The 22,670-nt window shown below is 40.4% G+C and overlaps 1 protein-coding gene across 8 annotated transcripts in view; it reads right to left on the minus strand.

Moving 5' to 3' along the window:
- Positions 1-22,670, minus strand: part of ncam1a (neural cell adhesion molecule 1a) — a 259,248-nt gene that overhangs the window by 72,673 nt on the left and 163,905 nt on the right. For all 8 annotated transcript variants that reach the window (XM_036525000.1, XM_036524999.1, XM_036524998.1 and 5 more), the window contains exons 2-6: positions 8,115-8,189; positions 4,458-4,667; positions 3,953-4,096; positions 2,429-2,566; positions 1,786-1,903 (exon numbers count right to left, since the gene is read on the minus strand). In XM_036525000.1, coding sequence (XP_036380893.1) covers positions 1,786-1,903; positions 2,429-2,566; positions 3,953-4,096; positions 4,458-4,667; positions 8,115-8,189 — 685 coding nt within the window. The remainder of the gene's footprint in view (positions 1-1,785; positions 1,904-2,428; positions 2,567-3,952; positions 4,097-4,457; positions 4,668-8,114; positions 8,190-22,670) is intronic.

Consider the following 22,670-nt stretch of genomic DNA (forward strand, 5'->3'; position numbering starts at 1 on the left):
AGTTTTGCTTTTTTGATAGGAGATGGTGTTTATGACATGTGAGATGTCAGACAAATTTGGTGATCATTGATCACTGTTTTGGAACATTAAGACACGTTAAAAGCTGTTTCACGTTAAGGGGTTTAGAATGTCTCCAAAAGCCTTGACGCTTGGTCATAGGCTACTTCAAGGCGGGATTTGTTGGCGAAATTAAAGTGACAAGGACACCAATGGATATTCTGGTTGCATGTGGACAGGTTTGCACAAATATTTTTATTTTATTACAACTTTTATTTGGAAAACTGTAAGCTACACATTTCGGTGCCTGGATTCCAGTTGTTTCTGTGAATTGCAGTGATCCATTAGCTTCTTTTTTGTTTAGCTTTCAGCAGTCTGTAAAAAGATAGCTCCGATTTCTTGTTGAATCTATTTGTACAGTCAATGGCACAAGTCTTTCCCATTTTAGATGTGTTTTTTGTGTTTTTGTGGCATTCAGGCTGAGCGCTAACGCTGCCACTCAGTAAGTCTTTCTGCTACTCAGTGGGTGTAACCCGCGGTGACCCCGCCTACTATGACATCACGTGCATAACCTCTACACAGGTAAATAAATGGAAACATGCTAAAGGTGCACGCACCTTAACACCTAATCCAAAGGAAAATGCTACGTTGAATGTATCAAGCATTAACCAAATTGTCTGAGTCATATTTGAAGATACTGGCATATACAAACAAGCCACACAAACATTTACCCAGGTTTCATTTTCCAATGCTTTTTGGTTTTTTTTAATGAGAAAATTAAATAGTCAAAATCAATGATAAACTACAACCAGATTGAACGGGTGAAGCAAATGTCACAATATATGAGCACATGTTTCATAAAATGAAGAAACAGAAAATCTGCAATTCATTACATCTCATACGTTATGTCTTTTTCATCTTTCCTGGAAAAACTATGGGAACCTAAATCTGTATTAATAAATACAATAAATATAAGAGAAAACAGAAGAGATGACAAAATAAAGACCAAATTGACAACAGAAACATCTATTAAAATGAAATGTATTTATTTATTTATGAATAGTATAGTTAGTTGCCTCATCCTTGTCAAAACCTTCCAAACAACAGAAAGGTAAAGGGGATTCAGGTTAGCTGAACATAGGGAGATGATGCTATAAACAATTTTCTAAACATAATGTTGGTAGGAATCATATACCTATGCACTACTACAATAACATATCCAATTTACCACTTTGTTAGCCGTAGCAGTGGAAATGTCACTCCTACAGACTCTGAATCATCTGCACAACAGCACATGCAATTTCCAGGGGTCTTGGGCAGCTATCGAGGAGAGCTACTCAAAAAAACCTCTTGGCCCTGAATGCAAATGACAAATGATCACTCTTACTGCTTGCTGTCCCCTCGGGCTAAGCCGAGATGTGTCTGACCCACCTATTTGCCCACGAAAGGCTACCTCTCTCCCCCCTCTGCCCCAAAAGAGAAATCACAGGCTAGCTCAGCAGCTGAAGTTTGATTTTTGCTGCAGCATATGAAAGAGCTGTCAGAGTCACGGTGGAGCCGAGTGGGTTTGCAGGATTCATATGTGATTGGATACAATTGTACCGACCTTGTGGGTCATTTACAAAATCTCCCCTTTGGCCTTTGAGAACAAAGATGGTTCGGTCTCTTATTTCTACAGTTTAGCATACTAGGGTAAAACCTATCAGCGCTTTCAGCTCAGTGTTGTGTTGTCTCCTTGTGACCTGCTGTACGGAAGAAAGAGTGCGGGTTCCCACGCTCCATGCTTACCGTGCCCAGGTCACGTTGGGCTCTGGGTAGCCATCTGCATCACAGGCCAGCATGACAGAGTGCCCCATGTCTGCAGTAGCATTTTGTTCAGAATGCCTGGGCCTGATGCTCGGGAACACTGAAACATTGAGAGGATTCATTTAGCTGAACCTGAACACACGCACAGCCACACACCTACACAGGCACATAGTGTACTATCAGCCTTTACACAAGGACAAAAAATGAGCCCATGCATCAATTCAATGCATTCTTAACCTAGGCCATGCTTCCAAAACTCCATTTCCATTTTTTCAGCTAGGTAACACATAGTCACACTGCAGCATGAATAAAGCAGTACTTCTGACCCTTAAGAACCTCCTGTTGTTACATGTTTCAGATTGTGGAGGTATACAGAGAAGAGAGAGAATACAACACAAAGAGTGAGAAAGGGAGTGACAGACAGAAAATGGAAGATGAAAATGACTGTTTCAAAGCAGGTGACAATGAGAGAGAGAGAGAGAGAGAGAGAGAGAGAGAGAGAGAAAGGGGTAGAAAGAGATAAAGAGGCAGAGAGCGAGGAAAAAAGAGAAAGAGAGATGGGGCAGAGAGAAAGGGGTAGAAAGTGATAAAGAGACAGAGAGTGGGAGAGAGAGAAGGTGCTTACCATTGACGATAACCTTGATGATCCTGTAGTCGATCTCTCCCCTGGCCAGGATGCGGCCCTCACAGGTGTAGTCCCCTTCATCTGTCTTCTTTATGCCTCGGATCTGCAGGTGGTTGTTGCTGAGGATTTTGAAACGAACTACAAAGGAGGAGATGTGCCGCACTTGTAAGAAGATTCAAATAACATTTTCATCATTTCATACACTTTTGTTTACATGTTCAGTGACTGCCAAATTCTTGATGCTGCGCACACACTGAATTTGCTGCTGACATTAAATTCAAGAGTTACTTTTCATTTTAATATTTGTATTTTACTTTCTGTTTACGTCAAAAGAAAATGTCAGCTGTGTAGTATGTGTGCACACCTACATGCACACCATGTTGCCTCACTTCTTTTCTTTGTAGGTAATCATGCTGACCGACAAAACAGCCGTTTCTATACTAAATTGGAAGTGGACACACAGTCTCCTTGTCACTGAGGCAAAGCCAAGTTAGTGCCATCGGTATCCCCTTGGTTAGCCTCACAAGGTCAGACACCAAAGAGCAGCTGGCAGGAGCCAGCAGGTGATGCTAGTGCACTTTTCACCTGCCTCTGCAGCGGCGTCCATTTAAGCAAATAGATTCCAAAGACAAATAAAGATGTTGGGCATTCCTCAGTCCCACTCATTACCGTGCTGTTGGAAGAAATAAGTGAGTGCACGCTATGTCCTTCCGTCTGCCTATTGAGCAGGCCTTGGACTGACTGATCTTCCTGAGGCTCGGACCCACTTCAGCCCGACACTGCTGCAGGACCGTCCGCTTCGCTTTCATCACAACATCTTAAAAGCTTGCTCTGACAGCAACAACAGATCAATATCTAATAGAATAATTCTACACTGTAAGTTCAGTTTTCAATTTATGCACAGATAGAGATCTGTGGTTGATAGGTTTCTCAGGAATCTGACCTTTCAAAAAGCATATTGCAGCAGTGCTGCCCTGAGAAATGATTAGTTTAGTGATTAGCTAATGGTATGTGGGGCTCTGTACAGAAGAGGTTAACTGAAGCAATGTTGAAAATGTATTATTTACATAAGCAGTTCTACAATTAGTGGTTTCTCCAGTGAAAAACACATCTACAAACAGAGTGCTTGAAAATGCCAAACGCCAGAAAGCTGTGGTCACTTCTAGTGGTTGAAAAGGGAGAGGCTCTAAGGTTAAAGCAGTTCATTCTGAGCAAAGACTAAAAACAAAAACAGCTGAGTTACAAGACTGCCTTTCTAGAGCGGCAGTTTCAGAAAGTCACAAAAATTTCCCTAAAACTCTAAACAGTCAATATATACTTATTTACCTGAGTGCAAAAAAGATAAAAAAGCTGAAAAAATCCATTTTCATTCTGCCGTTTCCTGTTCACACACAGTTTCACCATAGTACACACATTACAAAACTGCGTGGCTGGGTTTATGAGATCAACAGTGATGCAAGGTAAGATGAACAGCATCGTGCTGCGAGATTAACAGTAACTCCTGGCTCAGTGCATGCATCTTACCATCCTTCTCCACCTGAATCTTGGAGCCTTTGTGCTTCCAGATAATGGTGGGGGGAGGAGAGCTGACAACGTCGCACACAATGTCAGCATCATCTCCCTCGGTGAATTCCTGAGGGGATGGCGCGTTTTTGAAGGTGAGCTTTTCTGCAAGGAAAAACAGAAAAGAAAAAGTACTTATTTGTCACTGCTGATGACCTTTTGTCAAAGTAGAACACAACCTTGCTGCCCCTAAGCAAACCTGATTCAGTCTAAGCCATGTTAAGGGAAGTGCAATTAATATGACAACAACAAAACTTTCCAGACAAGTATTTTTGATATGCACCATTGAGAATCATAGCTTGACCATCTGCTGGTTCACATATCTAATCAGACTCTTAAAAAGATATAACCAGATTAACAATAATAACAGGAGACAGACAATCAGCCTCAACCTCCTTCTTCTTGAAAGGGATGTATATAAATGCAACTCATCACTGTAAACCACCATCATAGAACGAGTACTTACGGAAAATTTTTACGTTGACAGTGGCCTGAGCCTCTTTGTCACCATTCTTGGCCACACACTTGTAGGTGCCAGCTTGGTCGACATCAGCATTATAGATGGTGAGTGTGGAGGACATCTCGTCATTGCGGGTGACAATGATGTCTTGTCCGTTTGGCAGAATCTTATCGCCATTTGGGGCAAACCAATCAATGTCCTTGGCATCAACATCCGCTGAGAACAAAGAGTGGAGCAGGCAAGACAGTGTAATACATGCGGCAGCCAGATATTTTAATATAGTGCCAATGCATGAAGTGGATATATAAATCCACTTTTACACTTCGTGAATTATATGTATGGAGACTGCCACAGCCAAGTACCTTTTACCCTATCATGGGATCCAGACAAGAACTTCCTGCTCAAAACCAGAGTTCTAACAGAGATGATGTTGGTGTGTTACAGAGGCCTTCTTCCCTCTTCTCCCAGGGAAACCCAATGCCTCCAGTCCATTGAAGGGGACAATGTACTGTAGATGGTGCCACTCCAGATGAATTATAGTGAGTTCTTGAACCTAACTCTCTGTGGCCAACAGTACGTGGCAAAGGGGTTCATCTTAGACATATAATTGTATAAACTGGATAAATGATCTCTCTACCATAAAGTGGTGGTGTGTGTTCTGTTCCAAAATGGCTGCTGTGCATCATTCAGTTAGCTACAGCATATCAGAGGTGAGTGAAGTGAGGTAACCTCTGTCAACACTTTCATACCCATAGATGTACCTAGTTATAAAAACAGCAATAGAAAAAACACTACTGAAATGTACACCAAATGTATATTTTTGTTTGGATAATATACTGCCAAAGACACCAAATGTACAATAATAACAGAGACACCAATTGCCCAGTAATTTCAAACCATGTACGATATATGATATAATTTTATTCTACCTGATACCATTTGTACCTCCTGTAAAAATAAATGAAATAACTTTGATGATCTGTCACATCTAACCCTTTGATGTTTCTGGGAAGGGCATGAGGCAATATTGTTCGCAATATTTTAGGTGCATGTACCTCCACATTCATAATACATTAAAAGCAGTGTTTCAATATTAGATAAAACACATTCATCATTGAGGTTTCCTATAAATCCAACTTGGCAATTTCAAGTATCAACGCTTTTAAATAACTGGAACTCGCTAGCTGTGATAAATGATTCACTTTGAAAACAACAGCTTTTTTTTTTTTTCTTTGACCAGTATGTTTAGCATTGTTGCCCTCTTTAGACTACTGCTGGTAATAGAAAAGACAGTCCCACTGATACATTTGAGGTTTTAATTTACAATTATATTAAAATTACAATTATAGTATACAAGCCTGTGATAAAAGAATTCTGAAAACCAATTCAAGTTTCTGTCAACTTACATTATTTTTGTCATCTTATTTAACCTTAGTAGATGTACTCATGGTCTGCATTTATTTAAACTGATTGAGAGGCAGACATTGCAAACATGAAAGACGACAACAATTATTTATTTACAGAATATGGACAGTATACAGTATACATAAGAATCTTGACGATTTTAAAAAGTGAGTGGGACCACATAATTTATTTATGAGTAATCTGGCTGTTTGGGATATAGCTATGCAGTATCATGTATTATTGATGCACATCAACTGGAACACCTCTCTAGCAAAGCAAGGCATGTTCTCAGGTGTGCTCATGTTCCATAGCACTAAGAGGGAAAAGGCCCTGCATCAGGACTGAAGGATTATGGCCATCTTCTAGGGATGTCCTGATCAAGTTTTTTTGCCCCCGATCCGAGTCATTTAATATTGACTATCTGCTGATACCGAGTCCAGTTTCGATACTTGTATTTTCCTAGATAATACAGCTGCACAGTGCACACTTCAAGTACATTAAAGTTATTAAAATCAATCCAATATATATGCTTGACAACTGAATAGCTCTGCAATGGATTAAGAAAAAAACTGCCTGCATCCATTTTTTTTTTTTACAAAATAGCAAAGTAAACAAACCAAATGATGTAGAGTAGAACTGTGCTGACCTGTTTGTTGTATTGTTAGAAACATTGGTCAGCCAATTTTACAGTGTTGCCAGTGCACAGGTAAATTTTGTCTTTTTGTTCCATATGTTTACACAGATTTAAAAAGGAAAAAGAGAAAACATCTGAAAACATGAATTTTCTTCTGCTTTATTAGTATCTTTCAGATGTTAGTATTTCGGTTTTAAATATGTGTATTAATGAAATTGACATTAACAGTTGGTAAAGCTGTAGTCATTCGGAACCAATGTTCCATATTTTGCAGACCTGTGATGTTTTTTATTTGCTGTCCTACCTTGTGGACAAAAATACATTGTTTGACACACAGTGTCATGTCAGTATTCATATATAATTTGACGTGTGTGTGTGTGTGTGTGTGTGTGTGTGTGTGTGTGTGTATCTATCGATTGATCTGTCTGTCTGTCATATAGATAGATAATAATGCAGTATGGTTGGAAAATATATTTGTTTCATACAACATACAATTATATTGAATTAACTTTGTTTGCACTAATTAATCAGGCTTTTCTAGCAAGTGTTACAAGTAACCCTGTCTGTTACAATTAATCCCACCCATGGGGTAAGTTGTAACACCACACACCGTTGGTAGAATTGTATATGGATGGTAGGTGCTAGAAACAAAGTTCAAGTGTTCTTTTGTAGCAGAGATGTATATGTTGCTTGTATAAAAACATGATTATTCCAACGTAAATATTTTTAAAATTATTTCGCAAAAACTGAAATGTGTTGTGTGCTGTGCCCCGCTCTCCTCTATTGAACACAGCTCTGTTACTACCGCCTCGCAAAATGCTCGCATTGCAGACATTACAAGTGGCTGTTGGACTGCTTTCGTTTTCCAATTTAAAATATTTCCACACTGCAGACATTTTAGCCACGTCCTGCCACAAATTGTGCTCTCCATTTATGACCCCTGTGTGACAGCTGATATAAAACAAAGGATCGGGCTTAGGTTGGTGCTCAATAAAGCCTATACCAATCAGTTAAAAAATGCCTTGATCGGCCCCAATACCGATCTTTGAGATCGCATCAGGACATTATTACCATTTTCACATAATGCACATTGTTTTACATATACTTCTCTTTTTATTTTTAAAACTGACTTCTGCTTTTTTGCAGTCAGGGTGATTTAGGGCCAGCATTTCTTTTGTAACTACAACAATAAACTAGAGGGATCTGTGGCCAGTTTAAAGGTCTTGCCTCTACAGCATGGTAATAGCAATTTTTCCTTCCGGCCTCTGTGGTAAAATGTTATGTCTTGCGACTTTGACATTTTCAGTACAGACCGAGGTTGACCGTTTTCCAATGGCTTCCGAATATGTAGCAGACTGATCATAGACTACTGATTAAAAAATGCTTGTGTGGTCTGTGTCTGAAATCATGTGCAGGAGCAACACCCCCCCCAGACCCACAGGGGAAGATTATTCACAGGTGGCACTGAGGGATTATTTACCTTTAGCTCCACACCTTTGAAAGAACAGCCAAAAAAACTCAAAACAACACAGTAATTTAAATGAAACAAAAAATTATCTTATATGTGACACATAAAAGACTGTATTAAAAGGTTTAAATGAGTGCAGTAATGATGCAACACGTACCTGAGCAGAGAAAGAACTTGGACTCCCCCATGCTGATCTCCCCCTGTTTCGGGGTGATTTCCACTTGCAGGGAGGCTGGAAAAGAAAAAGGAAGCGAGTGTCTCAAACTGCTGTCATGTACGCTCTCACGAACACAGCACATACTCCAGCAGTGGCTTCAACACCAAGAGACAAAACTAAAAATAGTGTGTTAGTTTTTATATGAATATTTAATAAAGGTTTTTTCTGAAAAAGGACAGACTACTGAAAGCGAAACAAAGCATCTAGGATATAGGATATGAACTTTGCATATATGTCTGAGTTTAATTAATAAAGTGCAGAGGGGACGGTGAAATAAGCTTTTTACAGCTAACAATTACAGCTAAAGGTTATTCGTCCTCATTCCAAATGGACTGTCTTCTGAACTGGACAGAAGATATCAGGGAGAAAGCATTATTGACAGTGTGTTAAGTGCTTTTAATTTATTCTTCTGAGGTGACCAACTTCATCACCCACTTGTTCTACACACTGCCTTGTCTTCTGAGTTCTTCTGGATGTCGTTTTGTTTTTATGGAGCCTTATATTTGTTGACTGAGGCTGGCAGGATATGCATGGATTCTACGGTCAGTCAGGCGTGTACATATTCTAAATGGTGGGCCTCATTTTAACCCATTAACAACACAAGAACCGTCCACAAAATACACAGCCTACAAAAACACCTTCTGGCACTTTCTGAATGATTTGAAGGGCTACTGGTCACACCATCTAATCATACTACACCCCATTCATTCATTTCAAAATCTTCTCACCATCGCGTCAACATTTGCTTCAGCATTTAATGTCAACATAACATATTGAAATTAGATTTGATTTCAAACAATACAGTAAATGAGGAAAAATGTTGAAAACAAAGGCAATGACAAGCACTGGTTGTAAAATTCCAGTTGAAAGCCGCTCAATGCTTTTCCCTGGATCTGTGCTGTTTAGGTTGATGTTCTTTACAGCAAGTCAGAGAAATGGCTGGAGAAAGCACACGCAGCGGAGCTGATGGGCTATGCTGAGCAGGGTGTTAATTACTCAGTGCCGGCAAAGCATGTCTTTCCAAATGAGTCTGAAACCACCCCCTTCCAGCCCCAAATGTAACTGATTAGGTCTCCATTTTCTTCCTCTTGACAGATCTTCTTAGCGTTCTGCTGAATGGGCAGAAAGATAAGGCCATACAAATCCCGAAAGACACAACTTTGTTTTCCCTTTTTTGTTTGTAGATAATGCCCTTGCCACAGGTTCTCCTCTCTTCTTTTTGGCAGATTTAAAAACAGAAATCACCTTTTCCACTCTGCACACACCTTCACCATAAAATGGGGGAAACAATGACTGAGGACTACAATTTAAACGTGATTCAGCTTCAGTCTCAGTCGAGTTAAAATTCTGAGAATTAAGGCCATTCTATCCATTGTAAAAACCAGCCCCCCTCCTTCCCAGCCCCCACCTGCTCTCCACAACAAAACCAACCAGAAATACACTAATGCTTTTCACTCCTATCTTACTCCATAGGGATGGAAACAATACTGTGATGGATTGATGCATCAAATTGTATTGAACTGCACTGAATTTTTTTGAGTCTGAAACAAAGTGAACTTATTGAAAAGCATAAAATGTTTGAAAGTGGCCTAAAATGCAAATCACAGCAAGTGAACTTTGTTTGTTCAGTGCCCTTAGAAAATGCCTGCATGGAAAACACCAACAGAATACTATTTTTATGAACTCATTCTTGCACTGAACATTTGAACGTCTGCTGCTGACTAATAATATCTAAATACATCCACAACAGCGCCATTCTGTTTACAGGACATGGAAGGAATTGCAAATCAAGCAAGCCACTAAAGTGGGTTACATCCCTCATTTTTTCATATAGGCGTCCCTATAGTACATTACAATGTCTGTGGTATTTATTGACCTTGACCTTGACCTTGAAACTGTGTACTTAAAAAAGCCCACAATAAAATGCAAACCTTGTAAAACAGATCATTCACTGCACAAACCACAACACTCCCATGATGTGATAATACTGCAGTGAAAATAACTGCAGTATCACAGTTCTTACAGGCCAATTATTTTTATTTGCTCTAAAAATAAACATTTCACATATGCAGATGACACACAAATGACAACAAATTAATGCATGTTAGGCCTGGATTCATCATTCATTCATCATTTGTCTTTAATTAGCCAAACAATACAAGTGTAACATTTATTTCAATCCACATGCAATTCTTTTGCACAAAAAAATTTTGTGATTAATTTGGCCAAACTGCGATTTGTTTAAGTGATGTATGCATTCAATTGTGAGTCAAAGCTATGGACAAGTGCTGACTGGTTTCAGGCCTTGGTCCAATCTGGAGTGAAAGTATGCCAGTACAGTCAAGTATGCTGAATCATTGTGAAAACTTTGTAAGGTTCAGAAGAAACAAGAGCACCTGGCAGAAGTGTCTACAGTAATGCAACCCCAACCACAATGCAAACTGAAATGCTAGACAATGCATTGCATTAATCCAAATTTTCTATTAATTATGCCAATAGAATAAGTAATTGATTAGAGTACAATAGACTTGTGTTATAAGTCAGTACTACCTGAGCTCTCTATAGGCAGAGGTGGTGCTCATTGCACCTAAGAACCTAAATTCCTGCTTCCATCACTGGTCTAGCACCTCCTGCTCCTACTGAAAGGTACAGACAGCACTAGATGGGGGGAGCGAGGAGAGGGATGGAGGGAGGTGAATCGCTGTGCAATGCAGTGGAGCAACCCGTAGCCATGGAAACCTGTAGTGCTGTCATAACCACTTACTGGGAGACCTGGTGCCAGACGAGCTGCCTCTCTGACTGGTGCTCTATGCTATCTAAAAGATCACAAATTATAAGCCTCTCGTAAACTTAATTTCCACTCACGACCACCCAGAGGTCTTCCATTACAACGATGGCCCACCAGTACCCTAACCCTCAGCCTTTGAGAGAGTTCAGAGAAAGCCACCTGTTCACAAGCAATGGTGAGGCTCTCTCTCTCTGTCTCCATGTGCAGCAGCAAAGTGCAAAGCCATAAATCAAACTAAATTAGCTTCTTGAGATGCACCTAATGCATTTCATCTTTCTGCATCAACTAAACTGAGTGGCAGAGAGGAGATTTAAATTCTATCTTAATGAAACAGCTGGTGTTTTTTCCATTATGCACTACTGGCTAAATTAAAGGAAATCAAACCGCAACTAAAAAAGAGAGGGGAAGAGAGAAAAGACAAGTAGAAACAACTCTTTCATAGCAAGGACTGAAGAGCCTTAAAAAAAAATCTGCCCACACTATACTGTCCAGATATAAATCTTGGTGCAGATGGCTAATGTGCCAAATCATTGAGCTCTTGGATATGAAATTAAATTAATTTACCAAATTAATACGATTACACATGGTTTCATGTATCAATCCCAACGTAATCAAAGCAAATGTTGAGTCCGCCTGACTAAATCTATCAAAGTGAGGTGATTCAGAAGCTCAGCCCTGCTTCCTTAGCCTTTAAATGTTCTCATATTCTAAAAGCTAGTCTGCCACTGGTGAGAGCTGCAGAACGTGTGTCAAGGGCCATTTGTTATTGTTAAAACTGAGGTATATCCATCAGAAGGCTGTGAACCTGTGCAGACACGGCGTGCAGAAAAGGATGTTCCTGCACCACTCACAGCCTGAGACAAGTCTGCTGAGCTGCCTCCGCCTCGTGTCACCAAACCACCAAACACACTCTGTCCTTAAGGCTGGAGGAGAGCATTTATTAACGACATTTTTCAATGACGCTCACATGATACTTCTTAGTTAATTTCAACCACTGGCAAGCTTGTTATAAAATGTAATTGTGGGAAAAAAGAAACTCTTAATGAACACAAAAATGAAACATAACATAATGAATCTGTTGTTGTGCTCAGGAATATACTGCAAATACATTTAAATATATTTAAAATATATTGATGGAAAGCAGAAATATATTGCAATATATACATCAATATGACAATGATTTACATATTTTCAACATGACTGACCTAAAAAAATAAATTCTCTAAAAAACATGTTCTCTAAAATATATTCTCTATAAATGTTTTTCGTATGGGATAGGTGTCACTCAGACACAGATGAAGTGTTACAGAGGTCAGACTGAATTTGTTCCCTTCAAGAGTGCTTATTTCTTATAACTAACAATTTGCAGTATTTTCTAAAGCTACCAAGAGCTGAAACTGCTGTATTTGCTGGCGCTCAGGTTTTCACCATGGTGCTTTCAGCCCTGATGCTCTAAAGCTTTGGAGCTCGGCCGTGACACTCAGCAGCCCACTTTCCATGTACAGGCCCTGGTGAGTCCTTGTAGCCTTTTGTATGGAACAAAAAAGCCATCAAGGCTGAGGCATTAATGACAAATCTGCAGCCCGCAAGAATGGGAGTCGACTGATATTGCTTACACAACACTTTCTGATGCTTGTCAAAGTAATGAAAAAAGTTACGCAGCCTTTACTTTGTTGATTTTTTTGTGGTATGGAAAAGGCTAAAAGCTTTATAGGAGATTAACCCCTCCCTCCCCCAAAAAACCCCAAAAAATCAAGTTTAATTAGGTGAGAATTTTTGGCAAACAGGAGTAGTTTACCGTTAAATTGCTTTCTCCATTTACATCATTTACTGGCTGCTGATGCCAGGCTCCAAAACTGATGACACTTTCTTGAGTACTTAATTTAATGACTAGACATTCAAACAATGATTCAGAAGTCATCTGCATGGCAAAGATTTACCAAAATCCACACAAAATCTGTCGGATCAACAGGAACATATTCCCAAAAAATCCAAGTGTTGTAAGCATGTCATCTGGAGATTCCTCTAAAGAGAGCTATTCCAACAACCTATGACAAGCCACTTGCTTTGTGCAGTCTTTTTGTGTTTTATGTTGCATGTATCACAGTTACTCCTTTTTCTGCACCAAAAGAAACACCATTAGGGTAAAACACCACCACAACTCTGTGCACATATTAGTGTCAGTAAACAATGCTGAAGTTCTGAAATCCTACAGGGCAAAAACACAGATAATGCAGTTTTGATCTTATGGGTGAATACAGCAAAAATTCTGGGTCTCATATGACATTGACCGGTTGTGTTCTCCCTGAGAGCACAAATCAAGAGCAAACAAATAACAGAAACAGGAGGCAAATCGATAGGTTTAATTGCAAAACAAATTCCAGACAGCTCTCCCTTTTCAGAGGCACTTCATTTCCTCCCCAGCAGATTCTTGGCAAGCAGGCCAAACAAAATCCCTGTGCATGAAGTGGTTCAGTTTTAATTTTCCATTTTAATGAAAGATAACTACAGTGTTTATTGGGACTTCTGACTGCTGGACACATTACAAAATATGCGTCACAGGGGACGTCTGGCTCACTGTGGGGGCTGGTGGGGTGTGTCTGTGTGTGTGTGAGGTTGGGGGGTCAAAAACACAATATTTCCCAGCTCTACCACTGATCAGTGATTCACTGACTTGCATGTAGTGTCACTGGAAGAAGCTGACCACACGCAGAGCAGTCCGCCCAGCTACTTGGCAGTTAAACACACTTTAAACTGTTCTTAAATCAGGTCTTCAATGAGTGATGTCATTGGCTGTGTTCTTGGTCTTTCCTCATTCACATGGAAGTCAAACTTAAGACCTGGCCACACTCATCTGCAAATCAACACGTAGTAATAGGGAAGATGTTTGTTACTGTGGTTTCCAAGTTACTTCAGCTGATGACACCCTGGGCAATCAATGGAAACATGTCTTATAAGAAAAAAGCATTTTATAAGTTTAAGTTCCTTATAATGATTTGTTGCTGAGCTAAATTAGAACTAAATGGCTACTTTAAAAACAATGTTTCACTACCTGCAATGTAATATATTCTTAATTGTAAAATCTATTTGTCAATGACATAGCCTTCAACACAAATTGAACACAGATCAGCCTTCTAATTTACATAGCAATATTGTGAATATGATTTGCCATACCATATGAAATGCCTGTCACAAAAAATTGTCATTTGCCACATGGTTTTTCCCAATGGTTTTCTATGTACCATACGAATATGATGATATTCTGTTACACAAGCGGTGGAATCTGCATGAGACATCGCTGGATCATATATATCTTCTGTTTTGTTCCATTTATATGGGATGTGAAGTCTTCCCATCTGAGAGTGCGCATTAATCTTTAGGTGCGAATGGAAACAGGACTGTTGTAAAAATGCAGATTCACCGAGATTACTGAGCTCCCAGCTATACATCATGGCTCTAGAACCATTTCAACTGGCAACCCAGCAGCTGCAGACACAAAATGGCTTTCTTTTTTTTCTTTTTAGTTCAATAAGAAAGACGGGAATATTTTAATTATATCGATGACGTCAAACATCATTCAGTGAACATTATTGCATGAGGTTTCAACAAACTTTGGGTGGTGGTGGTGGTGGGGTGGGAGGCTCATTTCCTAATTAGTCAATGCATGTGCCATTATAATATACCCTCCTCTTTCAGGCGACTACAAGTTTAATGGCCCCATACGGGAGTGGCTGGCACCTACCATGATTACAATTGCACATAAATTTTTTTAATTTATTTTGGGCATCGCTGAACACTGGAGACATTTTGTCAAGACCCATTAGGAAATTGAAAGTAGCATGTGTTAATTGTATTCAGGGTAGAGACATCAAAACATCACAGCACTGGAGAGAGAAGCAAGATGGACAAGGTGACTTTCAGTGGGAGGGTGGAGGAAATGCACGTGTCCTGGATTTTTTCAGCTGTTCCTTATCAATTATGTGTGTCAACAGTTTGCTATTAACTTCCACTGGTGCTCTTGAAATAATGCATCAACTGAAATAGTGTGTTTGTGACAGTTTATTTTTCCCAGTATCTTCGGGGGAATAAACTGCTTAAAATGCCACAGCAGACAGGATGTGATGTGCTGATCAAAGTGCAGGAAAGCTTTCTTGTATGTTAGCATTGGCTTGTTTTTGACAGATTATAACACAAATTCACACCTGGGTAAGATAAGGACACGAGGGTGGGTGGGGTCTTTCCAGTAGCTTCCCCAAATGCCTGTGCCAGACACGCAGATCTTTCCCGTGTTTTGAAAAGGCTGGCAAGTTATGCGCAATAAGATTCTAAAATATGCTAAACCTAATGCATTCAAATGGCGCATTTCAGTTTTATCCCTGAAGCACTCAGAGCTAAATGGACTGGCACCGCACTTTATCTGAATTGGTAATCTTCATTAATTACGGGTAAACATTGCTTGCTGTCCGATTTAGCCCAGGAGAGTGCCCTTACTTCACCAATAGTACCCTGCACACCTCTAAACCTGCAGGATCACTTCCAGTTTCACAGTATATGCTTCAGACTCTACCATTTTATCTGGGATAGTGTTTCCCCCTGAGAGTGATGGAAGTAGTTGTGCATGTGTGTGAGATGATGGAGGAGAATTATCCTATCACTGTCCAGTGTTAACTCTTGGGACATCTGAGGGTAGCAGTATTCTTACTTGTAGAATAATATGAGCTCATCTACTATAAATGGTTATAAAAGATCATGTTTATACCACTTTAAAACTACCCCTTTATTATTCATTAAGTTCATTAAGCAGCCCTCTAACCCCCAGTCACTGGCAGATTATAATAAAAGTACAGAAATTTAAGCAATGTAACCTTGACCATAAATGACCACTACCCAGCAACAGAGTAGGCAGCTTCAGAAATACAAATGAGTAGGGCCATATTTAAAGGGCTGGTATATCTGGCTCCATGTAGAGGATGGCAGGAGACACCACAGGCAGGTGAAGTATTATTGGTTTGTAGAGGGATTTTGACTGTTGGCTGAAATGCCAGCATTCCATGTCCTCCTGTAATGAACCACAGTAGAAGGTAATTACTGTTTTTCACCTATCCCATTTTAAATTATGCATGTCTAATTTTAGGGTTGTCAGTAAATGAGACAGGCCACATTAAAAAAGGCAAAAGAACAAAATCAGTGTAAAAGAGAGCAGCTGTTTTGACTTAATATTTCAGACATGCTCCTCGCTGTCGAGCTAGTCCGCCCTCTGACACAGCAGACCGCAGCAGGTGTGTATGTCGACACAGCCCTAAAACTGCAACCGACCGTGGGCGGCAGGGGGTGCCGGTGCAAGGTTACCACCACCAGGCAAGAGAAGCGCCCCTCAGGGTGAATTTTACCCAGATGGAAAGAAGTTATTAGGGCTGCGGGAACAAAGGGCAAATGAGGTGAAAGGGGTGAACCCATTGAAGGTTCGGTGTCCTTAAAAGTTCACATAATGATGTCTCTGCCAACTGCGTCTGGCCATACACTGTTTCTGTCAAGCCAGGCGGATGGATGTCACCACTCTCGTTCCAGCTTCGTAATGGTCTCGTCGTGCTGCAGTACAATGGCTCATCATAAGCATGCCAAATGTTCAGCAAGAATGCCAAATTACTGAGAACCAACTTTTTTCCCAAGGCTTTTTCTGTGCTCAGTCATGGTACAGCAGCCCTGCAGTCACCTTGAATTAGACACTAAATCCGAGCATGAAAAAACAATACAAAAAAGCAGGTCATCGCACAGCATGGAGAAGCCAGACATGGAGCAGCATGAACAGCACTACAGCCATAATGACAGAGCAGACCCTGATAAACTCTGTGGGTGCACCATTAGAATATATATATTTTCCCTTATTTTCTAGATGCTTAGTCACCACTCCACTTATAAGAAATACTAATGTAAGGATCAACCCCGTATAAAGACAATACTGGGGCAGCGACGGGCTCCCAAGAGGCTCATCCAGTAAAGGTGACTGTCCTGGCAGCAGACTCTGGGACTTGGAGTGTGAAAAGCAGTTGTACTGGCTTGCCTATGTATCGGCTGATTGCATGTGCCTTGCCCTGTGCTCCCACTCAGGTGCAGAGGTTATCCTGTTGGGATGAGCTTCACGTTCAATTTGCATTCATGATTATTTGGTAAGAAAAAAAGGGAAAAAGCTAGGCAGAATCATGCCTTTATCAACATTGCTTTAAAAAAATAAAACAACTTAAACACTCAAAAATTATTAATGTGAGTCAAATTATTCTTGTGATTACAATAACTAACCTGATTTATGTTATTTCTATTTTAATCCATAAAGGATTACACAAAAATACTGAACAATTCAAAAATATTTTGTTTGAGGTTTGAAGATTTTAGCTTAAGGACACTTCTCAATTAATTTAGAGAAAATATTGTTTAAAGAAAATTCATCCATTTTATCCTTCACTTTGCCTTGAACTTTAAGAATCAGCCTAAAGAATCCACGTATCCTAAATGCATGCGATTCTTAAAAGTGGAGTGCGCTACATTACATATACCGCATGAATTACATTACACTTCTATAGGAATAAACAAGCAACATGCCCTAAATGAGATCTGCTACCCTTGGGTACTCTCTAGAACATCATGACTGTTGTGAAGTACATTACAGAGTTGTCTGAATGCATTTTTGTTTTCACTTTTTGCCATTAAGCTCTTCACAATAAAGCTCCAGCCGTAGGCATGAAAACAGCTGTACATACAACTTTTGTGTGTTCTCCTTGCTCCATCCAAACTCTGAAATCATTTCATCCCTGACTAATTGCATCAAAGAGGAAGACTGAGGGACAATTAAACTATGAGAGATGGAGAGAAATCAATGGGGAACTGTGAAAGACTGTCATTAAGTATTATTACACTTTTTAAAAATTCCAACAGATGAAAGGGTAAAGCTTCTAAATGAGATTATCAAGGTGGATGTTTTGGTTTTCATTTACATCATTTTGGTTTTCTATTAGGGAACATTTAGCTACACTGCAAATCATGCATAATGATGCAATTTCAAAAGGTTATATTCCCTGCAATCCAGAAACTTCAAAACCATCACGTGCAGCATGAGAGAAAAGAAAATCCAACACGGCTCTCAAGGTACTGCTCAAAAGAAATGTAAAGCTTCAATTACAGGACAGTAACTCTGAGAGCCTATCAAAATGATCAGAAATCTTCCTCTTCCCAGTCTCACTGAATATACCTTTGGTCAATATACTCCGACAGGCCAAATCCAAAGCAATCTCCACTGGAAGACATAAAAAACTAAATAAAAACAATGATTCAGTGATGAGGAGCTAAGAGGTTTAAAATCATCTCTTGAAAATTGTTTTTATGCTCCTAATATCTCTGGGCAGTTCTGAGTGAAACAGGGAACATCATGTTGAAATGGCAATGATGAGCATCGAGTTAAATGATTTTTTCAGTGGTGTTTTTAACTACTATTTGATTTTTTATGTGTTTTTGTTTTGCGTTTTTGCTTTTTCAACATTTGCTGTTTAACCAGCAATCAAGTGCACGTCTTACCGGGGGGAGGGGGGGGGGGGGGGGTCAAACAAATCCTACAGCGATCTGAAATGGAGGCCGCTGACCTTATCTTCCCGTCGCTAAATGTTCCCTGCACACAGAAGATGCGCTTGGTGCACTCTGTGGAGCAGCCAGCACAAGGCCCTGGGGGGCCAGAGTCTGGATGCATCAGCAACCTTGAGATAAGGGCTCTCTGCGAAGCCAAAAGCTCCCTCTCACATGCCTGCAGATAGGCTTTCCGCCACATTGGAGTTTCACAGAGATAAAGCAGCCAGAGGCATAGTTTTAGATGTTTGCTGTTGAAAGGAGTCATTCGGGCTGAGGAATGTGTGGGAGACTGAGTGTTTGGGGGTTTGGGGGAGGGGCGGTGGATAGGGCAGGGGCTGAAATAAATGTCTGCTGATGAAAAATGACACATCAGTCTGTCTGAGTGCACATCAATCTTCTGTCTCGCCCTCAGATGTTCTGGTGGGGAATACTGAAGTAGCGGAGCAACTGAAGGCTTTCAAACATGATACAGGTCTTGCCCGGACCCCCCCCAAGATGCCTTCCCTTGTTTGACTGCTCGTAGTTTGACTGGCCTAGTGAGTGACTGCTGAAGAGGACTGCTAATCACTTCCAAAATGTGCTTCAACTTCAGTTCTCATTTACAGTGCAACAATAATTAAAATGGATAAAAAAAAACTGAATAGGAGAAATTGCTCAGAGAGAACAGTGACATCCTACTTTGTTCATTCAACCATAATGGATGCAGCACTTCTCACTAAGGGTCAATGACTTGTCTCATTATAGCTAATAGTCATTGCGCTACCTTTTCAAAACAGCAATTATGGATGACAATTGTTCTCCTCCTCCACAAGCGTGCGATATCATCATGTCATTAGCACTTCTGAGATGGAAGTTATGTCTTTCAGCCCCCAGGAAGCATTCTGTTTGACCAAACCAGAGTCTATGCTCCCTCTCTGCCCAAATAAGATGCCCCCTATGTAGGCCATCAACATGAGCGTTATGGAAAGGCACCTAAAATACAACACTGGGTAAATGTTTAGCTGGACATACTGAAAATTTTCATCAATTCCAGCTGCCTCCTGCCAATGAGGCAGTGCGTGTGTACAGTGATGTAAACTGAATTACACTAGTGTAAATTCCCAAAGACACTTTGCAAACTGTGGTGCCCTACAATTACTCCTATTGTAAAACTGTGTTTCACCTGTGATTGGGAGAATCTTTCAGGAACTCCTCCCTGGAACAGTATAAACTGAGAAATGACAATTGGAGAAGAGCTAATTAAGCAGGTGTTGGGAAAGTTTACCTACTGTAGGTAAGGGGAGGCTGATTAATTTGCGAGGCTTACTATATGCCCCGCAGAGCTGGCTATGCTGAGCACCCCACCACAGGGTCTGTAACTGAGTCGTAATTAGGGTTAATTGACCTGCCGCTGAAAATGAGGACTGGCAGCTTCACTGCACAGTCAGCAGAGGGGGGAGAGGGGTTAAATAAACCCTGTCATATTTTCCCCCGGGGAGAACTAAAATAACATGCGCCCACCCCCACGGCAATTTTCAAAACCTTGCACTACTTGGCATTCAGCATTAGGAGTGCTTTGTGCCTTAATCTTAAACTTAATTCGGGCAGCTTTGATGCTAAGAATCGAGGAAGAGGGAAGAACATCCCTGGTGGGGAAGCGGGGCTTTTGATCTCCGGGAGACGCAAGCGGGTGGCATCGCCGTGGCTGCATGAGTTTATCGTTTTTTACCCGCACAGAGACATTGTCGTGGAACGGCACATTTGGTTCACCGCAGTTTTAATCTCAGCTGCTAAACAATGTGGCAGTCCTTCAAAGGGGTCTGCTTTCTATCTATCTTACAGTTCTAAGAATTTAATGCTTCCCACAGACAGATAACTAATACAAGGTGGATGTGGATAAATCGAGTTTTTTGAGTGCTGACGAAACACATCTCTGATGGTTCTCAAGAACAGATGATTTTATATTCATGTTGATGAAAAAAATGTAATTACTCAATCTCTATCTGAGGAAGGATTCCAGAACGTTTTTCCCATGTGGAGGTGAATAATTCAGCTATAAGTACAATGTTGGGGGGTGTTGGGAATGGCATCAAGTGAAATGTGCACATTGCCAACTGTGGTCCTCTGTAGTCTCTTTGAATAAGATCTTCTGGCTGCCTCAAAGTTTAGATGGTTGGTGAACTACTGTCCTTAGCGTTTTGACTTACATCTCATTACTGAGTCAGTCTAAGGAGTCCCTTATCCAAGGCAACCTACATACTGTACATTACAACTTAAACTCTGCCAGTTTATGCAGCTCGATATGCACTGAGCCACTTCAGGTGAAGTACCTTGCTTCAGGGCATGATGACAGTGTCCTACCCCAGAACCCAACCTGTAGCCCCCTGCTTACAAACCCAGCTCCCTAACCGTCACACCAGTCTGCAGTGTATCATAAATCACACTTAATGGCCCTCTGTGCGCTTCCAGGCTGACAGCTTACAAAGCCAGACATATTAATTGCACACAGCCGTATCCACACTAAGCCCAGGCCATGGATGAGTGAAGGGCACTGATGTTGCTCCATGGGCTTATGTTTAACACAGGACTACTGCCATGATAAATGTCCTGACACCCAGCCCATTGGCGGAAATGAGGAAACAATGGTGAGCACTGTACCTTCCTCCTAGATACACCATATAGTGCACAATGAATGGGGATGGTTATCTATGCTATTCAGATTATGTTTATGTTATTTAGGGCATATCAAATATTTTTGGAATTGTGACAACACACATACAGAGTGAGATTCACACAAAATCATATACAATGTTTTTTATTGATCTTACAGCTTGGAGACAGAACTTTCTGTCATCAAGTCCATTTTTTATGTGTCCACGTGAGCCTTCACAGCATGTAGAGCTAGCTTTCCTCAAAATGAGGACATTTTTTAGCTGACACTGAACACTAGCATAAGTCTTCTCATTCAGTCCTACTTTGCCTCCAAACACCAGAGCGTACTGCAAATCTGATTGCATCATCCCTGTCAGACAGCATGTGACTGGCCATTTTCAAAGATGGACAATCAAATTCCTCATAGTAAAACACATTTAACCAGTTTAGCTGTTTTTATGAGCATTATTTATCTGCAACTTACATACGTAATTGAGTCTGTGGCTATGCCCTTAAGTGACTGAAAACATCTGCAAATAAAGTTCATACATTGTAGGGGACAATGGATTCTGGGTGTTGTATGAAGGTCAGACAGCATGAATTTGGGTAACAAAGCACTAAAATATATTACATTATTTTGTCTATTTAGTTAGTGAAACAAATGGAGACACTTTCAATATGTATACCTTCCACAGAGGGAAGGAACAGCATATGACATTTGATTTCTCAGTGATGTTGCTGTATAATGCAAGCTGCTTGCTTGCTCTGTAACATCTGTCCCAACACACATATTATTAAATCCTGTATCATTTTTACTGGCCTCATTTAATGAATGTGTTACTGCGTGCTAACTGCAGTGGTCATAATTTGAGTTAGGCCTTCCAAACACATCCCAGGGTGGAGTGATGGGGGAGGATGCTCTAAAATCTGGGCCACTCTATTAACTCTGTGTTGCTTCCTGATACCATTAATGACTATGGTTAGCCAGGGCTATCGATTCTTCCTCCAAAATACCTCGAAGGCCATTATTTATCTGTGGGGACACTTTCTGTCCAGACCTCAGAAAATCAAGTCACAGTTCAGTAATCAAACTGATCTGAAAACTCGTGATGTCTTACCAAAAAAAAAGCTACACCTTTAGCAAGAAGAACTCCCCATTTAGAGAATGTAAGCAACACTGCATACAGAATTATGTCCTTATATCAACACTATTCTTCAAAACTCAGGCTGTATGTATCCCCCACAATGTACCCCAACTACACAGCTGCCACAAGAAATCTCTGACAACCACATTAACCCTCACAAGTGCTCACTGTCCTCACATCAGTCACGTAGACAAGTACGCACCAACACACAACCACAAACCAGCACAAATGCACACCATATGTGTGTATACAGTATACTTTCATTTTTACAATTTGCAGAACCAATTAATTTGATGTTTTTTTTGTTTTTTGCTGCAA

The sequence above is a fragment of the Megalops cyprinoides genome, chromosome 3, assembly GCF_013368585.1.
Source record: "Megalops cyprinoides isolate fMegCyp1 chromosome 3, fMegCyp1.pri, whole genome shotgun sequence".
Taxonomy (NCBI): domain Eukaryota; kingdom Metazoa; phylum Chordata; class Actinopteri; order Elopiformes; family Megalopidae; genus Megalops; species Megalops cyprinoides.